This window comes from Diplotaxodon limnothrissa, linkage group LG7, assembly GCF_057381915.1.
Source record: "Diplotaxodon limnothrissa isolate DT_005_m linkage group LG7, D_limnothrissa_male_GT1.1, whole genome shotgun sequence".
NCBI classification, from domain to species: domain Eukaryota; kingdom Metazoa; phylum Chordata; class Actinopteri; order Cichliformes; family Cichlidae; genus Diplotaxodon; species Diplotaxodon limnothrissa.
Window position 1 is genome coordinate 9,262,431 of NC_140602.1, and position 18,821 is coordinate 9,281,251.

Below are 18,821 nucleotides of genomic sequence, written 5' to 3' on the forward strand. Positions count from 1 at the left end.
CGTCCTCTTCTTTCCTTCTTGCTCGCTGTCACTCCTTCACTCCTCCGTTCCCCTGTGTAGGATCGCTCCTCCTGCAAATTGAATCAGACTGCATGAATTAAAGCAATAATTCAATTTGTTTACAAGGCATCATTTATTCTCTGTCACGCCAGTGTTCTGTTGACGATCCGTGGCTCGCTGACCCTCGACCTCTGCTGAGGTCACATGACGCACTTATTATATTTTTCAACCAGAGTCTTTTAGGCTATTATCAGGCGACAAGGGGCTAAAGATACATGATGAGAATCCTATTATTCAAATCTGCCAAGCATTTTCACTGAATGCAAAACTACCCTTATCAGCAGACAGGACAGATCATGTAAATCGTGCTTCAGCACCTGCATTTGTGGGTTGCTGATGAACGTGCTCCTGACTTTGGAAATTGAATTAATGTTAATAGTAAAAACAAACACTCTGATGTCAGATGGTGCCTCCCTTTTATCCCTTTGCTAAAAGGTCACTCTTACATTCCCCGTTTGTTGCACTCGTGGTGATAACAGAGTATCTCTACCGTGTGATTTCATACGAGAAAGGGCAAGATTTTCTATCCCAGAGAGAAAGAGCAAAAGGCACCATCTCCTGTCTTTCCAGACTAAACTATTGTGACAGTGGAAAATGGTAAGCAGTTTAGAATATTGCCGAACAAAAGAGCTTTTAATCAAAGTGCATACCAGACCCTGCGGAGTATAAAACATTCCCTCATCAAAAGGCCTATTATACACTTACTCACATCAAAGGCCTACACGTTCCTTAATTGCAAGATTCTTTTCTTATTCAATTATGTTATGCTTATGTTTTTATAACGCTGATACAAAAAAGGAGGCTCGGATAACTAAATCAAAGGGGCTTAATTTATTATCTCTGAACAGCCGATGTGTGTTCACTACAACAGTATACATTTGTGTAAATGGTTTTGGTGCTTTACCAGGCCTCTGGATACTGAGATGGCACAAAGCACGAGCGTTTCAGGAGAAATTAAACAGAGTAAAACTAGCAGGTTTAGATAAAGCAATCACATTACTGTCGCACTTGAAAAGAACGCATTATTTTGTACTTGAGCGAACGGAGCTTTATTGCTGACACGCCCAAACAGAAAGTTGTATATACAATATAAATGCACAGGGCCTAGGAGTTTTTCTCCATCTCTTTTGTTATCTAACCACAACATAATCAGCAGCTAAGTCTGCGTGCGCTGTTCAGCCAGACACTAAAGTCCCTGTGCAGAATTGCAAAATAAGTTGGGTGTAAATATGTAATTGCCAGTGCTTATTCTGAGATCTGAAATATTAGGGAGCAATATGGAACGCATTAAAATCCTGGTTGTTAGGGGTATCGGTTACATTGAAGACATGCAGGAAAATGTGCACTGTCTGCGAATCTGGCGGAGATAGAGGGGGTAAGATGAGGGGGGAGATAGGAGCAGGAGAGGGTGAGGAAATGGAGAAGAAGAGACAGAAGAAGAGAAGAGTAAGATGAAAATCTCTTGATGTCTTTCTGAGAACATAGACACATTATTTAAATCTCCATCACTTTTTAATGTAAATCTGATCAGGCTGTGCCCTGGATGAAGGAGGGGAGAAGGGAAGTAGAGGCAGAAATGGAGACACGCACACTGACACAGAAAGCTTTATGATAAAACACCGTTAGGATTGAAAGCTGGATGTTGCTATCTGACTTCACACTTGATTCTTTATGAAACATAAACAAAAACCAAAACGATTTTATATTAACCGTCTTTTTTTTCTACTTAATGAAACAACACTTCCACTGTGGTGAAATATTTTTAATGTGCATGTTTGTATATATGGGTGCACGTGTCAGCTTGTACGTGCGTGCTTTATGTGTGTGTTTGTGTGCAATCCGATATCTGCCTCAGGCCCCATGGCCCTGGTCTGTCTGCATCCGAAAAGCAAACTCTGCAATTATGATGACCGCCCTGTCCTTTTCATTTCCCATCGCTGTCCCTCTCTCTCCCTCTCTCGTTGTCTGCTCTTATGCCTTCCCCTCTCTCTGTCTTTATTTTTCCTCTTGTCTGACCTGTCTGTCTCTTTGGAAAGGTAGCCAAAGTCTCAATAGCTATAAAATAACGCCAAGCTCGATCACCTCAAGTTTCAATGCAAAATCATCTCGCTCTTTTTCTGTGTGTGCAGTCCGTTCACCTCACAGATAGCCTCCAAAAAGTTGCTCATCTGTATATTTACATGGCCATTGTTCATGTTTACTAGCAGTAACCCCCCCAAAAAGCCAAACCCCAATAATTCCCTGCATAATTTCTTATATATTGTTGTGTGAATTTGGTTTTATCTGGTTGCACGTTAATTTAGATTTTTGGAATCACTTTCTAAAAATGACAGCATATTCTAAGACAGTTTTTGCTGAATCATATTATGCTGTATTATAATGCATTGTATGCATTACAGAAGCTGTTCTATACTCCCGCTTTACTACATTAGAGGGAAATATTGCACTTTTTACTTCACTAAATTTATTTGACAGTTAAAGTTAAAGATTTTGAAAACCTGTAATGAGCGTATAAAATGTAACGCCTCACTATTCAGTAAAATTAAATTACACCAGCATATAAAGTACTTAAAACTGCTTCACCTCTACCAGCTATACCATTAAAATTCTGCTTACACATTAGTTAATAGGTGTTATAAAAAGTAATTATGTAACGTTGCCTCTGTAATGACTACTTTTGGTTTATTTAAATTACACATTGCTGCTAAAAAAGATTGAATTTAATTATTCGTATATTTTTGTACTGCTGCTTTTACCCATTAAAGTAACTAAATACCTTTTGTTTTACTGTTCATCTTTAAGTTCTTTTAAAGTCATTTTCTGCTCAGCGCGCTTTTCTCCAGCTTTCCGCCTCCATGTGACTTCCTGACAGGTTTGAATGAATGATTAGCTCATTGAGGTGCTTACTAATTCACGCATTTAATTAATTACAGTTATTAGAGCCGCGCTTACTAACATGGCACGGCCGTCGCTGACCAGAAATGTCAACTGAGTACTTAACCGAGGCCTGGCCTTTTTGCTCCCCGCGCGCGTGTCAGGTGCCCCTGATGCCCACGTTACGAGCAGCGGCACGTGGGCGCCTCATTCTTCATGTTTCTCATCTGGAAAATCATCCCATGTCCTTCCTTCACCTTTCCCATATCTGCCCCTGCAATTGCTTGATTTGTAACTTGATTTCAGGAAAGGGAAAACCTGTAGATTATCCAGCTTTCATTAGAGGGGAAAAACCCAGTCCGTGTCAGAGAAAGAAGAAATCAATTTAATACAGACTTAACTGGAGGAAATTGCATATTCTGCCTGTATGTGCTGAACAGGCACTTTCTCTTCCTCACCAGAGACCTGCCTCCCTATTAATTGCAGTGTGCGTGCATGCCAGTGAGTAAGTGGATGTGTGTGCGCGCGCGTGCGGGCGTGCATTTTGTTTGTTTGTGTGTGTTTAGTGTTTGTAATGTGCAGAACGCGTGCTTTCATTTGTGCGTTAGGTGCTCGAATGCATGTCGTTACCTGAGTGTGTATTCAGTCTTTTTGTCTGTGTGTGGAGGTCAGTTCTCAGACCCGTGGTAGGGCACCCAGCCAGATGTGTCCTTTTCTTTATTTGCGATGTGCATGTGCGTTCTCCACACGTGGGGTGTGTGTGTGTGTGCGTCTAATTTCTTTGTCGGTGTATAGCGCATGCATAGGCACAAGTGCATGTGACTTAGCCAGGTGGAGAGGAGATTGGTTGGTATTTATGAACAAACGTCATAATTGTGACAGGATGATATATGACCTGCACATTCCACAGTCCCCCCCCCCCCCCCTCCTTCCTTCTCTCTTTTTCTTTTTGCTAAAAATATATATCTATGATATGAGTCTTAAAAGCTGATGGCCAATTTAGTATGGTGTGTTGCGGCCAAGGTCATAGAGATCTGAGTTCCTTGGTGTTCCTCCCTCCGAGGCCTGTTCTAATCTACAGAGCAAGAAGAGGGGCTCAAAGTCATTTCATTTCTCTAATTGCTTTTATAAGGTGCCCTTTTCACATGGTGTCTTCCCTGCTCATTCACTTTCATCGCCATTACAACACCTTACCTCTGCACCTGCTGGTTAGGATATGTCCATATTATACTGCTGTTGCTTTATATTAATATTACGAATCTCATATTCAGGAGTGATACTTCAAACCACAGGAATTCGACACTGCGTTGTCTTCCTTTACTCGCTTCTTCTCCTCGTCTGAAGCGTTAACCGGGGTCTGCGGGCTAAGTGTTTTGTGTATATATAGGGGTTTTTCTGATTCCTTAAGTGTTGCCTCTGCATTGGTGATCTATAAGAGGCGCTGAGGTGGTGAGCAGCACAAGGTGAGGGAAGATGGAAGCAGGGGTTAAAGTATGAGAGTGAAGGCTGAGAAGGATAAGGGGAGAGGGGGATGAGATTGAGTCTAGTGCATTAAGACAGTGTATTATTTGGTGGTTCCACTTGCTTGCGTCCATTAGGGGTGGCTTCTGTGCTATTAAAGGGGTCAGCGAAGTGTGTGCACCTGTGTGTGCCCACACGTGTGTGTGTGTTTTAAGAGTTAGTAAAGTGGTCCAGTATCTTATTGAACAGGATGGGACTCCCCTGCTCTAATACTTCTTCATTTTATTGGATTGGATGGCCCCGGTTATAATTGTATTAGAGCGCTTCCCCATCTATCCTCTCCTCCTTCTCCATCTTTCTTTCAGCAGTGATCACATGTCATTCCTGGGTACGCCGCGGAAAAGAGCAGGATAGAGAAGGAGAACCTCTGCAGTTGCCAACTTTCTGTATTCACCGAGGAAAAGTTTAACTGTTTGCCTCCATCCTTGCTCTTAGTCCTTCCTTCTCTCCTTCCTTATGGTGAAAGTCCTAAAGGTCATTGTCTTGTTACAGATAGCTCGTCTTCTGGGTTTGATGGCAGGTGACAGGTGAGAGGTGTTGGCAGCAGCGGTAGTCTGAGGCATCAGGTGATGTTATCTTCACGGTGACCTTGCCGATTTCTGTCCTGAACACGTGCCTGTTTTGCGAACGCGTAGACACGAGGACGCTCACTTTGCAGCGGTTTCTCATTTTTGGAGCTTATTTACCGCGTTTCTCTCAGAATTAGCCTTTCTGTTTTAGTTGTAGCGATAGGTTGTGTGTAGCTGGGGGGCGGTAAGCACTGTCACCCTGAGCCGAGCTCTGTGGTGTTGCCTACTCAGCGATTGCTCCAGAGTTAACCAGAGAGGCTTCGCTGCCTCTCACTTTTCCTTCGCCCTTGAAGAGACCAGGAGTTGTCAGGGTCCTCATAAAAACCCTGAACGATTGCGTCTATGTGTTCTCCGTCTTTTTCTACTCCTTTTTTTCTTCTTCTCCTTCCAAAACCTGGCCATCTGTCTAATTGTTCACCTCCATCGCTTTAATGCTTTTTACATGCTTTTTCCCCCTCTTTCCAGGCAATAAACTTTATTTTCTTCGCAAGACTTCAATCTGCAGGGGGAGGGTAGGCGGGCGGGCAGGCAGGCTGCTCACCTTCTCCCTGCTGGATTTGCTCCAGTGGCCCCTCTTCAACCCCCCCCCTCTATCCTCCCTCTGGTCTCCCATTACTCCATCTCTCCTTTCCTTTCCCTCCATGTCTCTAGAGAAGAGGATATGTGTTCGTCAAGCTGACACCTGCTCTCATCTTCTCTGCTGGTCATACACACATAGAGAGCTATCCTGTTGAGGAGGCCTTATAGTGACCTGTTAATTATCACACTGCTGTCTCTTCTGACCTTGTTCGGAGGTAATGCCTCATTTTTCTCACAGTAAAATGAACAACTGAAGATGATTTTTTTTAAACATATGTGTTACAAATGAGGTTTTCCTACTATATTGTTACTTTGGTGACCAAATATTACTTTTCAATCCACCTGCATTTATGTGCATGTATACCTTGTGAAAGTGGCAAAGAGTATAAATGCACATATAAGCAATTAAATCAGACAGTTGTCTCCTCTCACCTGTGATTACTGCTGTGTACAGATCATATAAGCAGGTACCCTATAATCATATCTATAATAGCCATAATCAGCCCTTTAATGCTCTGTAATAGCATCCATATAATGGCATAGAGTGGCATCAAGAGAATAATTCAGGCATAGATAATGGTGTGATAGCGTGGTTTTACCCTTGAGTCACAACATTGAATTTGTTGTGTGCGTGTGCGGGTGTGCGTGTGCCTCTGTATGCATGTATAAACACACCCTGGGGCAGTTAAGGTGTCTGTAAAATGCCTGAAGAATCACATTTCCATCAGAAGATGCTCTTAACCCTTTATTGTTTTCTTTGTGCTCACTGCTCCATGGAGCGTCCTTGCTGTGAGTGTCATGTGTACTTAGCTGTGCTGAGACAGACACGCTGAGGAAAGACGTTCCCATATGACACCCAGAGACAGGAGATCAGATCAGAGGGGATGCAGGGGAGCAACACCAGTGGTGGCGGATGGCGAGCTGAACGCCTTTCCGGGTGTAATCTGAGCTGACAGTGTTCCCCTGGGATGGCGGGTGAGAGGAAGGAGGAATACCTGGTGCTACTGTGCCCAGAGACCAGAGCATGAGGGATGCTCTGGAGTCTGGAATCTACATGCTCCATCTCAATTCATGCGGCACGCACTCGTGCTAACATATGCCAGAGTCCCATGTGAGCTCATATGGGCAGGTAGACCGAATCTGGCTTTTTTGGTCGAGGGCCTCAGCAGATAAAGGGAAGAGTGGGGAGAGACAGAAAGGCATGGAAAGACTGTGAGTTGACAGACTTGATGAACCCCGTTGTATGATTTTATTAAACAGATATGGTCCTTGCATGCATTTTTGCTGAGGCCTTTGCCCTGCAGCACAATGCTACAGTAGGATGGAGGGGATGATGAATATTTAGCCTGTCTTCAGCAGTGTGCAAATGCAGCTATGCATTCACTTCTCAAGTCATTTATCTTTTTCTTCTTCTCTGCTATCTGTCTGCCAACATATGGTGTGAGATGAGCCACACCCAAACATGCAGGGAGAGGACACTGTCACTACTTATGAGTTTCTTAAGAGTCTTTAGACAGGACGGTAACTGGAAACCTGGATTCTCATCAAAGTAAAAGTGGGGAAAACATGGGGACTACAAGCAAAGAGCGATCACTCTTCCAGGACTTGAATCACTGCATTGTCCTGTGAAATAAAACAGAATGCAAACATTCAGCCTCTACTTGTGATCACTATTTCCTTTGACAACAACGATTAAAATGGGCAAAAAACTAAAAAAAAGTCTTTGAAATGTCTTTTAATTTGCTGTTACGTCTGTATTTTTCTGATCATATTGTTTTCTCTTTCTCAACAGCACAAAGCGAGAGTTGAAGCAATGATGTGCAACCTGGCTTCTCTGCGCAGCGTCAGGGAATTTGCTGAATCTTTCAAAGCAATGAAGCTGTAAGTATTAAACACAATGTTGTTCATTTTCATCCCTTCCTTGTTTTGGAAATGCAGGTTGTGTGTTTTTTTAGGATCAAGCAGGCGTGGTGTAATAGATGCCGTTTATAAATTTTGTCTCCTCTTACTCTTGCCTTTGAGCTGGTCACAACTGAATTCAGCTGGCATTGGTCCCACAAAACCACACAGTAAATGGTGATGCTCATGCAGGTGCCCTGCATATGGAAAATTGCCCTGCGTGATGTTGGACCTGGACAATCAAACAACATGGAGAATCTCCAGTGTGAAAAACACAGGAGAAGAGCTGGTTTAAAACTGATTTGTTAATTAAAGTTATGGCAGCGTGCCCAACTAAAAAAAATCATGGCATTTCCTATTAGTTGCTCAGACTTATTTTTAGTCTAAAAGCAGGAATAAATAAACAGTTAAGTTTAAAACTGTGGGGACTAAATAGCGTCTTTTATTTAGGACTAGCAACTATTTATCTCTTTTATTATGCCATACTGAAAGGACATCTAAAATGTTACTGATGGACACCATATGGGGAAGGCCCCAGGAGTGAGTGTGTCTATTTGTGTCGATTTGCTTGACATTGGTCGAACACACTTTATGGCACTTATTTTGTGGTGGTCAGCTTTTATAGCATGTGTCTTGCGTCCCGTGGCCGCTCGTACGGTTGCTATTTTGGGGTCATAATTTCTATCATCCATACGGCTCATCCACCCGCAGGTCTCTAGGCAGGGGAGTGTGTTTTTGTGTGTGCGCAGGGGGTGTTGGTGTCAAGGGAGCCCCTTGGGGAGAGGCCGGGCAGTCATCGCCCGTAGCAGCCCTAAGGCAGGTTATGGCCATCCAGGACACGTGTCTTGGGTCACAGCCAAACCTCACGGTGGCTTCCCTCACTCTGTGTCCTATAGTTCCCTCCCTGCGCTTACATATATCCCTCCCACCCACACTCAAGTTATGCTGGCCTCCTTTCAACTCCTCAGTCCTCTCACACTTTAGTTTTTTTTTCATATCACTGTTTACAAATGTTTTATCTGCCTTAGTTTCTCTTTCTTTCCCGTTCTCTCGTGTCGTCTCTACGTCTGTGTCGTTCTCTCTCCACCTCAGTATTTTGGCAAGGTTGTATTTCTTCATTAGCCGTGCTGTTGGGGGGGGAGTGCGGGACTCCCAGGGGACGTTAGAGTACATTAATTCTCATCAGAAGGCGAACAGAGCAGAGTGGAGGCTGGGAGCTCTGAGCTGTGAATGGCACTGGGCAGCTGTCTGAGTCTACCACCACTCTATTACTGCACGTATGTCTTCAGGCATAACATGCACAGGAGCGGCAAACACAGCACGCACAAATATGTGCATACAGACATACGCGGGCACACACACACACACACACACACTTGTAAACACACAGAGACAAACAGACACAAACACACACACATGCTCATACGCACATGCACAATAATGCTCCTGCAGCGTGTCATTGACAGGTGAAATGTAATCAGAGTCTTTTTCTTTTCCTTCTCTCGTTTCTCACTCTCTTGCTTTTAAGTGCTTTAGTCAGTGGCTTTCACGCTGCTTTGTGTTCCATTGACCCCGATTCTGCTTTAATTGCCTGTCCATTGAAATGAAATTACCTGGATATTGATATTGTTGAATGTGGCGCAGTTTCATTGGGATGTAATTGATGGAGGACGGCACTGACAGAAGGCCCTAATATAATTTCTACTGAACGGTCCGTAATTAACACGTGGAATTTGTTTTCACCTCTGATTTGTTTTTACTGAGTTCAGTTTTAATTTCAAGCATTTAAAATGTAATAGAGGATTTTTAAAAACTAAACAAACAAATGAATATAACTAAAAATTATATACAAACCAGACAACCTTCGTCCACAATTCTTCCATTCATTTATACTCTTGTAAGGGTTGGATTATTTTCTTGCTCCCTTATTATGTTGCTTCTGTAGTGCGAGTTTAAATGTGGGTCAAAATGAGTGGCGCTCTCATATCCACTGTATATGTGTTTGGAGCAAAGTGCATCGTTAACGACCAGCAGTACGAGCCAAGCTCACACAGGCAATCTCTTCCTGCTGGCCTACATTATCATAGAGGTCAGGGGTCATACCCAGGGGGGTTATTTAAAGTAAATATATAAACTGATGTCTCCCCGTTCGGTAGTTAACACCCTCGTTTGACCAGCGCTGAGATTGCACGGTGCACACAGTGTTGTGTGAGGTCTTAATGTGGACAGAGGGAATGTGGTGTGCAGCAGTAGGCCTATTAAAGACATTCATTAGACCTGCGCTTATGAGAGAGGGACTAACTGGTGGGCAGTCGAATTAACAGGCCTTTTACATTACAAGCAGACTCACCAGAGGCCCATCTGAGCTGCATGGGAGAAATCGCTGCACTGACCAGAGGAAAGTTGTTTATTTGTGGAGTTTTTTGATCACCAATTTGTGATGCTTTGTTTTTCTTTTGCCTTTACAGGTCATAACATGCAATGCTAAAGAGGTGTAAGTGCCGTAAGCGTTAGTTTAAATCAACAGCTGCAGTGAAAGGTTGAGGAGGTCGGGCTTTGTGTCTGTGATATTACTGCCCCTAGCCACTAAATTAGGGATGGAGCCAAGAGGTTTGCACACTGTTACTGTACTTCACACTCTATTAGACATGTGAACACTGGGGCAAAAACAACCAGTCTTTTTTTTTTTTTGCCTACTTTTAAGCTTAGAGCGATTTCTGAGCAAATTTCTGAGCATTACAGCAACTTTTACTCTCCTATCTCGTGTTATCAGGATTAAACTCAGGTCGCAGAGGTTGTTTATTTATGAATGTTCTTTTAATTAAGTGAGTCTTCCTCAATTGTTTTATTTTGGGCGAAAATTTAAATATCTCACATTCCTAGTGTGTGCGTTGCCGATAAAGCGCTGAGGTCGGCGTTCTTTAAGTTGACTTGTGCCTAGGTTGGTGCTCTTTAATGAACCTTGTGTGTTCAGAGGCCTGAAGGTGATCGTACAGTACACTACTATGTAATAGCATGGGATGGCTCATTATAGCAAGGCATAACAATTCACACATTAATTTTCCAGCATCCAGTTTTTAATTAATCCAGTAGGCAGTCTTAAACACAGGGTACACAAATTGCCTTCGGCCTCATAATTAATTCTAATGGAAGAAATTAAAAATTGGTGGGGTGTGTTTGGATTGTTCGACTGTGTTACTGTGGTTTTGAGCTCGCTGGAGCGACGCTGTCACCGACAAGGATCTCTCGCTGCCCTGACCAATCCAGCAATCTCCTTCCCTTTCCGTGTGAGCGGGAAGCGTTGCTCAGTCGCCCACACGGATTCTGCAAGAATAAAAATGCTTTGCATGTCTCCGTCTCCTAAAACATATGCTTTCTCACTGGACCTTTTTAATAATGCCAGCTCCTTTTTTATTCCATGACTTAGCGCGTGGTTTTTCTTTGATCTGTTTTCTTCTGCTTGGCCTTTCTGAGTCGATGTGTTGGTAGGTTTGGTTACTCAAAGTGCTTCCACAGAGCCAGTATCAACATCCATTACTTTCACCACCCCTGTGTGTTGAAACTGTTTGAGATTGCTTTTCATTGTGGTGTTGCTCTTGGATCCCAGCCAGCTGTATTCGGTATCTACAGTAGCTGTGTATCCATAGGGAGTTGCACTGGAAACCTCTGTATCATATCAGCATTACTGATGCTCTGTCTCTGGAGACCTCTAAAGTCTACCGCACTTTGGAATAAGAAACCCCGTTTCCTCTCTCTGCTTTCATTTTTCTCTAATTCTCCTCTTTTAAAAAAAAATCCTCCCTCTGTCTCTCATTACATCTTCTTCATCCTGATATGGTAGGAAATCTTTTTCCTTGGCCGTTTGTTTTCACTTCACAATCAGTCAAACATGTTTTGTTTTTCTGTTTTCTTCCTCCCATAGGCCGCTGCACATTCTGGTGTGTAACGCAGCAGTGTGCACTCAGCCCTATATGCTGACTGAAGACAAGCTGGAGTCCACCTTCCAGATCTGCCATCTGGGTCACTTCCTGCTAGTGCAATGTCTACAAGACGTGCTGCGTCGTTCAGCCCCAGCACGTGTCGTGGTGGTTTCCTCTGAGTCACATAGGTAAAGAAAAGGAAGATTGACTAGTTTTGTGTTAGTGAGTATAAATATGTTTGATTGTTTGTCGAGAGGTTGCTGTCTGTATCAGTGAGGTCTTTCCATATTAAAGTCACGTTGATAATTGCCCAGAACTAGCCTGTCTAGTCTTCAGGAGTTCATCGCCAGTCGTGCACTTAAAGCCGCTGCACTGGCTAGTTTTCCCGACGAGTTGACAGATAAGACTTTATGCGTATTGTCAAACATGACAGCCTCACTCACTCAAACTCATTCCTTTCCGCATGCTGTCACTGTGAATTAAACGTATCATCAGCATGATGGATGGCCTTATCAGCTAAAATTTACTTTGATCAAGTATCTGCTCTTTTATGTCTGACCCCCCTGACTCAGCCCTTTCCTCCATTTTTTTTTCTCAAGGAACTCCAAAGGCTCAAGTTTTTCTGTTATGCAGCAGACAAGCGCAGAGTCTTGCAGTAATCTGTAAGCCCAGACCCCAAGCCATGTATTTTAGAGCCAGTCCCTGTCTGTGTGCAGCATTGATCGTGGCTTCAGTCAGTCAGACGGCCAAGCAGTGATTGATTGGAGCTCGGCAGAGTGACCTGAGACAACGCGAACATACGCAGAGTTATTCTAGCAGATCAAACAGCAGCACTATTACAGGGGCCCTCATATGAGTTATGTTATACAGGCTGCCATGCATGATTGGGCAGGAGCAGCAGAGGGGATGGTTTGACACTCAGATTCACTTGGGGTCACTTTGCTATTACAAGCTGTAGGAAAAGTCGGAGGAAGACGGAGTAGGAAAAGCTCATGGAAGGAAAGGTTGCCGTGAAGGGAATATTGACATGTGATTGACACAAAACTTGCTAAAGCAGTAAGAAAAGTGGGTACAGGCAAGTTTTGATTGTGTAAAAACTGTCGGGTTAGAATAAGGAAGATGTGTACTATTTTTATGTATTTGCAGTGGTAAGAATGCACAGGTATTCTCCTTACTCTTCACCCTACAGTTTGCTCTCCTTTTCTGCCTCACAAACACTGCCTCTCTCCTTCTGTCCTCAACAATCAGCAGTGGCTTTAACCCCTTCAAAGCAGGCTAAAGCAGAACCAGAGAGAGTCAGTTACACACTAACACAGACTAGAGAGAAGGAATAAAGGAGCAAAAGTAGACAATATCTCATATTGCATCTTCCATTCTGTCCACCTCATTCCAGACCTATATTACATCCACTGAAGTCCCTCCCTTTTTTGCTTGTGTTATTTTCACTTTCCGCTGATTTCATGTTTACTTACTTAGCCTCCCCTCACAGGCAGTGGGTGACCCATGACCTGGCAGTATATTGTATTCCCTAAGCCCCTTGTCCGCTTGGTAAAGCAGTGACCTGTAAGGGACAGGAATGGAAAAGATGGACGCAGGAGTAATGGCTGGACACTTTATCAGTTTCCACCACAGGGGCTTACTGTGGAATTGACCCAATACAGGTTTACTTTACTCTAGTACTACATCAGATCTGGTCAAACGAGAGATCATATCCTTAATGAAATTACCTCTGAAATATCTAAGCTGCAGCTCAGAGACAGTAAACGACATGTTTGAAAACCAAAATCTCGACATTAATATCACTGCGAGACCTCATTCAATTGTAACGAGGCACAGCTTCGGCTTGTCGTGCAAACAAATTTTGATTTACAAAAAAAAAAAAAGGCTTTAGCGTCGAGGCAATTGATTTATTAACCTCTACTTGCTGAAGTAGTTACGAAGTTGCAGCACATGAAATGAAAAGCCTGCAGATGTTGTAATTTAGCCAAGCAAGGATGTTGCGGAAGGCGACAGTAAACAAGAGGCAGCGAGCTTGTAAAATCACAACAAGGAAACCAGGTGACATTTTGATTGGTTGTTTTCTAATGACTGGATTAATATGTAGGATGTGTTCCGCTGGTTTGGAGCCTCATCCCGCGCCTCTCACACATACGTACACACACAGACGCATAAATACACAGTGTAGTTTTCGTGTATTGAGATTTTTGTGTGAGCGTGTAATAACACAACGAGTAGTGTAATGTTTAAGGGGCCTTGTCAAACATCTGGATTTTAACAGCTCTGTCGCAGGCAATTAAAGAACATCATGTCACGTCTTTGATTTGTATGCAGAAAGCGCCACACATCTGCCGGCGGAAAGCCTACGCGCAGGCCGAGGCAGACTCACACTAACTACTCTTAATGCAAACTATCTTTCAGGTTCACAGACCTCCTAGACTCATGTGGCAAAGTGGACCTTGTGCTGCTGTCCCCCTCAAAGAAGGACTATTGGTCCATGCTGGCTTACAACCGCGCCAAACTCTGCAACATCCTCTTCAGCAACGAGCTCCACCGGCGGCTTTCGCCTTACGGTGTCACCTCCAATGCATTGCATCCTGGGAACATGATGTACACCTCCATACACCGGAGCTGGTGGCTGATGACCTTTCTCTTCACACTGGCCAGACCTTTCACAAAGTCTATGGTAAGCGAGAAAAGAAGCTTGGAGAAAGTGTTATATTACCTCACGAGTGCGCAGGCTGTAGCTCAGCCTGCCTGAAGGCTCGCTGAAACTGGTTAACATTTGACATTACTTTTCATTGCGCTGGAGTAATTCTGCAGCTAGTTATATTTTTCTAAATGCAAAGCCAGTCTGTGAATTTGTGACTCTCATATAGCGCTTACAGAGCCGGCGTATTTGTCTTGGCACATTTCTGGGAGAGAGGACAGGAACAGGATGGAGAGGGGTAGATCTGCTGAAGGATCAGGGAAAGAGTCTGGGTTTAATAGATAGAGAGATATTTGTGGTTTGTTTTCCTCTTCTGCATGGCACTGTTTGTTTAACCCTGAAAGACAGTTTTCTATCCTCTCAGTACTCTATTCCAGAGAACCGCGACTATTATAGGCTGCTGTTAATGCCTAATCCCAGCCCTAGCTCCTATGCAGTTAAGTACTAAAATAAAAAAAGTTCTGTGCCTAATACATTTTTACTGAATGTGGCAGCTCTTTGTTGTTGCAGTGATTTAAGTTTCCCCGACCAATCAGTATATTTTGGATGGGTATAGTTTTGTGTGGGGTGCCATTGCAAGGCCACTGCTGTTTTACAGACACAAGCGCACAGTATAGGAGAACCTCTAGCATCTGTACCTGAGTTGTGGCTGATCTGAGAACTCCTACCCAGTTTTGGAAGGATGGCATTAAGGAAGGATTTTGAGTTTGGCTCAGCACTTTTGTGATACAGTGTCTTTTTTGGGGATTACAGTAATGAAGCTGCCCAGCACTACTTCAGCTATACACACATGCATACAGCATCCGCTGTGGCATCTGGTTGGATCATAAGATATCGGACAACTTACAGCTAAACTCCCGTGAAGGGTTTAACCTTTACAGTGTGGCTCAGACACCAACTGTTGTGAATGTGTAAGCATCTGCATGATTTGTATGTGTGGGAACGTTTTAATAGCACATATGTGTGTGCGCACGAGATGATATAAGGTGCCTGAGGTTAACGTCCTCACACGCTTTAGATATGAACGATAAAATCCAGCACCGTGATTTATTTCAGTCCATATTGTGTCCTGTGCTCTCTAAGACTTTTCAATGGATAGCAGCACTCTACCCTTTAGGCTCCATAGCCTCCTAATATATGCTTTAGTTTGACTATTACATCTTTCCATTAGCTGTTCTTCATACTTTATCAATTTAGTGTTTGCACTGAAGTGAAAATGTGATGTTGAAAGGCAGCGTGGTGGAGTTTTAGTGAAGCGTTGTTCTGATCCATCATGTTTGACAGACGCAAGGCCTCGGGCCGTCATTTGTCTCTCCGCCATGTGACATAGGATGAGAGATGAGAGGAACGGCTCCTCAGCACCTTTTTGCAAAATGCCAGGCTGAATATTTCCTCAGTTTGACTTTTTCTGTCACAAAGCACTCTTTTGCGTCCAGTCTCTTTATTTTAGAATTAATTTTTTAATCACTTCGTCCCGTGTTTCATTCGTAAAAGCCAAAGTTTGTCCAGCATTCCTTCTAATCACATTATTTGGAATGCTACCCTAGTCTGGATGATACTTCTGTGTATTTTTTCATGTATCTTAAGGAATGGGTGCTAACATTTTAGGAGCAAGCACACATAACCAATTAGCAGAGGGTTTTCTTTTTCTTTTTTTAAATTTTATATGTCATTAATTTAATGAAGTGTAGATGTTAGTAAATATTAAAGGACAAAGGTAGAGCTAGTAATTAAATTCTGGTGTGCTGACACAGCGATTAGCTAAAACTAATGTCTGATAAAGGCCACACGCAGACACACAGCCTTACGCACAGACTCACACAGATACACAGACGCACCCCTAAGCTGAGCATTTGCTCTTATTTAAATCTGGGCTTGATAAGGCCCCTGAAAGTGTATCCTCTTTAAAATCCCACTCCTCACTCCTTCTGCCCCCACATTAAGGGCTTAATAAAACAGTGATATTATTTCAGTTATTGGTTGCAGGGATATGAAGATGCTATCGCTTTAATTGCTTGCGTACGCTTGCGGGATCCATGGAGATTGTTCTGGGATGCAAACATAAGCAGAATGTTGACTCCAAAAAACAATCACAAAGCCCCCATGTGTGTTCTTGCGCAAATAACCAGCCCCTCATTTAAAGCACAGGTTTGATTTATATGAGCACAGGTGGGGTAAAATAGAGCTTTTCAACACGAACAGACACACATGGACAAGCACACGCATGAATTCGCAACACAGAGACGGCTGGAACACCTGGAGCTACATGTGATCCCAAGTCATTAATTGACTGCTATTGTAAAGGTGATCAAATGTCATGTAGGGCTATATGTGCCGTGGTCGGTCATTTAATCACACCCATGTTTTCGCCCCTTATTAATTGTTTCCTGCTCTTTTATGTTATCTTTGAACTTGCACGCTTTTTTTGTCTCTTTTCTTGTTGCCGTACTTTGGTCACGTCTAATCAAAACATGTGTGACTTCCTCGCTTTTGCATTCCTTGTGTTGTGGTTTGAACTTAAGAGAAAGAAACTTCTCTATTAGCAGGGAGCCCCAGCCCACTCTGCTATTGATGCACAGAACTGATTCAATTTTGCTGAGTTGAGAAAGACATCTATAAAGAGCCATGCCATTTTAATCAGCCAAACTATCTCTCACTAACATCATGTTCCCCTCCCTGTGCCTTGATCTACTTATCAGAGATTGTGCAACCAGGCCTGTAACTCCTGTTTCTTTAATTCAGCGTGTTTAGTGTGGGAGTTTTGCCTGTGTCCTTTGGTGTGATTATCAGCACCAAATGATCTGGCCTGAAGTTGTGTGTGTGTCTGTGTGTGTATGTGTGTGTGTGACAGAGAGAGAGACCTAAGAGAGAGCGAGAGAGGCAAAAAAACATCTGCTATCAAGTGATTTAGTTAGAGCAATTTAATGCAGAAAAGTTTGATTGATGCAGATCTTGGTCGATTTATTTGATCAAACATTGTAGGATTTGTGGGTCTTTCTAGATTGTAGATGGTTTCCTTTGAATCTGAACTCTGGGCACACTTTTAAACAGCACATAATGAATTTCAGTGACTGTTGCAGTTATTAATTTGGCTGTAACCTTTGTGAAGTTGTCACCGTCCTGTCATGCTGGATCGCTGACCCTGTGACATTTTGTTGACTGACTGATTGCTCCCTCAAGATCGGTATACCCTCAGGCTCTGAGCAGCTGGGCTCAGCCTATACCCATCAAGTATATACCTTAACTATAGGCAGAGACAGTGCTGAGCTGAATGGAGACCAGTGTGTGGGCAGTGGCTCCAGTACATCATCCACTATAATGGGTAAAGAGAGGGGAGGGGTGCTGTGGGCACAGGCCTAAGAGGCTCTACTGGTCCAATCAGACGCCTCGATTCTCCCAGAGGCCGGTTTCATCAGCGCTCACGCCTAGTCCCATGCTTCTTAGCGTTTTTGCATGATTATTTTACCCAAGATCCTGCCTCGGGCACCCAGCCACCTTTTTACATATGCACAAGCTGAACTTTTGACCAGGCACCAGCAGTCAGTGGTTCAGGCACGAGATGTGGGACTGGCGTTGCCTCCTTCTCAGCTGAGCCTTGCCTAATGTGACCAGGAGCTCAATCCTGCAGCTTGGGGGTTAACCCAAGAGACAAATCCTGCAAGAGAGACATCAGCATTACCATTTAGCAGACACACCGTAGAATGGCTGGTTGGTGCTATGTGTGAGTACAGCAGGCACTGTTACTTCGGTATCGGTTTCTCTCCTGCAGCCAGACATAAGGTCAGATGCTCCATCTCCTATCTGGTGTAGCCCAAAGAGGCGGGCAGCTTTGCTGTACACCTAGGAAGCCTGTGTGTATGTGTGTGTGCTGCTCAACCATGTGGAAAGAAAGAGGAGCAGAGGTCCCAATCTCCTCGCCCGCCCCCCCCCCCACCCTTCTTCACTGTGAGGTTAGATGAGCTGCCAGGCCGTTGTAATAGAGTCCTCTTGGATGATTAGGGGCTACACAGGAGGGGGTCAGCTCCAGCCTGACTGGAAACACTGTGTAGGTTTCTCTTTAGTGGGGTAGAAAGAATATTACATATTATGCCAACTGGCATGAGGTTCACACGCTGTCATGATTCAGATTTCCTTTAGAGGCCATGTTTTAGACCATTTTTGAAGAACTAGATATAATCAATGTGATATTCCTGCGAGACGTATCCTGCCGTGCTGCTGCACTACGTAGAGAGAGACATCAGCAGGCAGTGAGAAACAAGATGTGTTGGTGTGGCATGATAAAAGCATACAATCCTATTTGCCTGTATTGACATGTGTGTTCTGCCCAATCCTGTTACTGGGATTATTGGCCATGGAGATACCATTTCATTAAAGAAAACACACAAATGCTCAGGCACACACACACACACACAGGCACACACAGGCACACGCACACACACACACGCACGCCCAGTTGGTGCACAGAGATGGCCTGAGGCCTGGTTATGTGCTCCATTGCACAGGGAAACTGTGTAAATGGTTTATTGTGGATGAGTTGATGTGATGGAAAGCGTGTCTGGATCAATAAAGAACCAATCAAATGCTGACAGTCTGCTGCTGTATGCAGTCAGTCATTCACCCCTTATGCCTGCGTACAGTTATACAACATGAGTGTGAAGGAAGGATGAACAATATCCCTGTTGAAAACAGAAG

General features: G+C 43.7%; 1 protein-coding gene across 1 annotated transcript in view; it reads left to right on the plus strand.

Annotated features, from left to right (window-relative positions):
* The window catches only part of wwox (WW domain containing oxidoreductase), a 135,830-nt gene that overhangs the window by 33,359 nt on the left and 83,650 nt on the right, over nucleotides 1-18,821 (plus strand). The window contains exons 6-8 of the mRNA XM_085359146.1: nucleotides 7,396-7,484; nucleotides 11,425-11,610; nucleotides 13,841-14,105. Coding sequence (XP_085215272.1) covers nucleotides 7,396-7,484; nucleotides 11,425-11,610; nucleotides 13,841-14,105 — 540 coding nt within the window. The remainder of the gene's footprint in view (nucleotides 1-7,395; nucleotides 7,485-11,424; nucleotides 11,611-13,840; nucleotides 14,106-18,821) is intronic.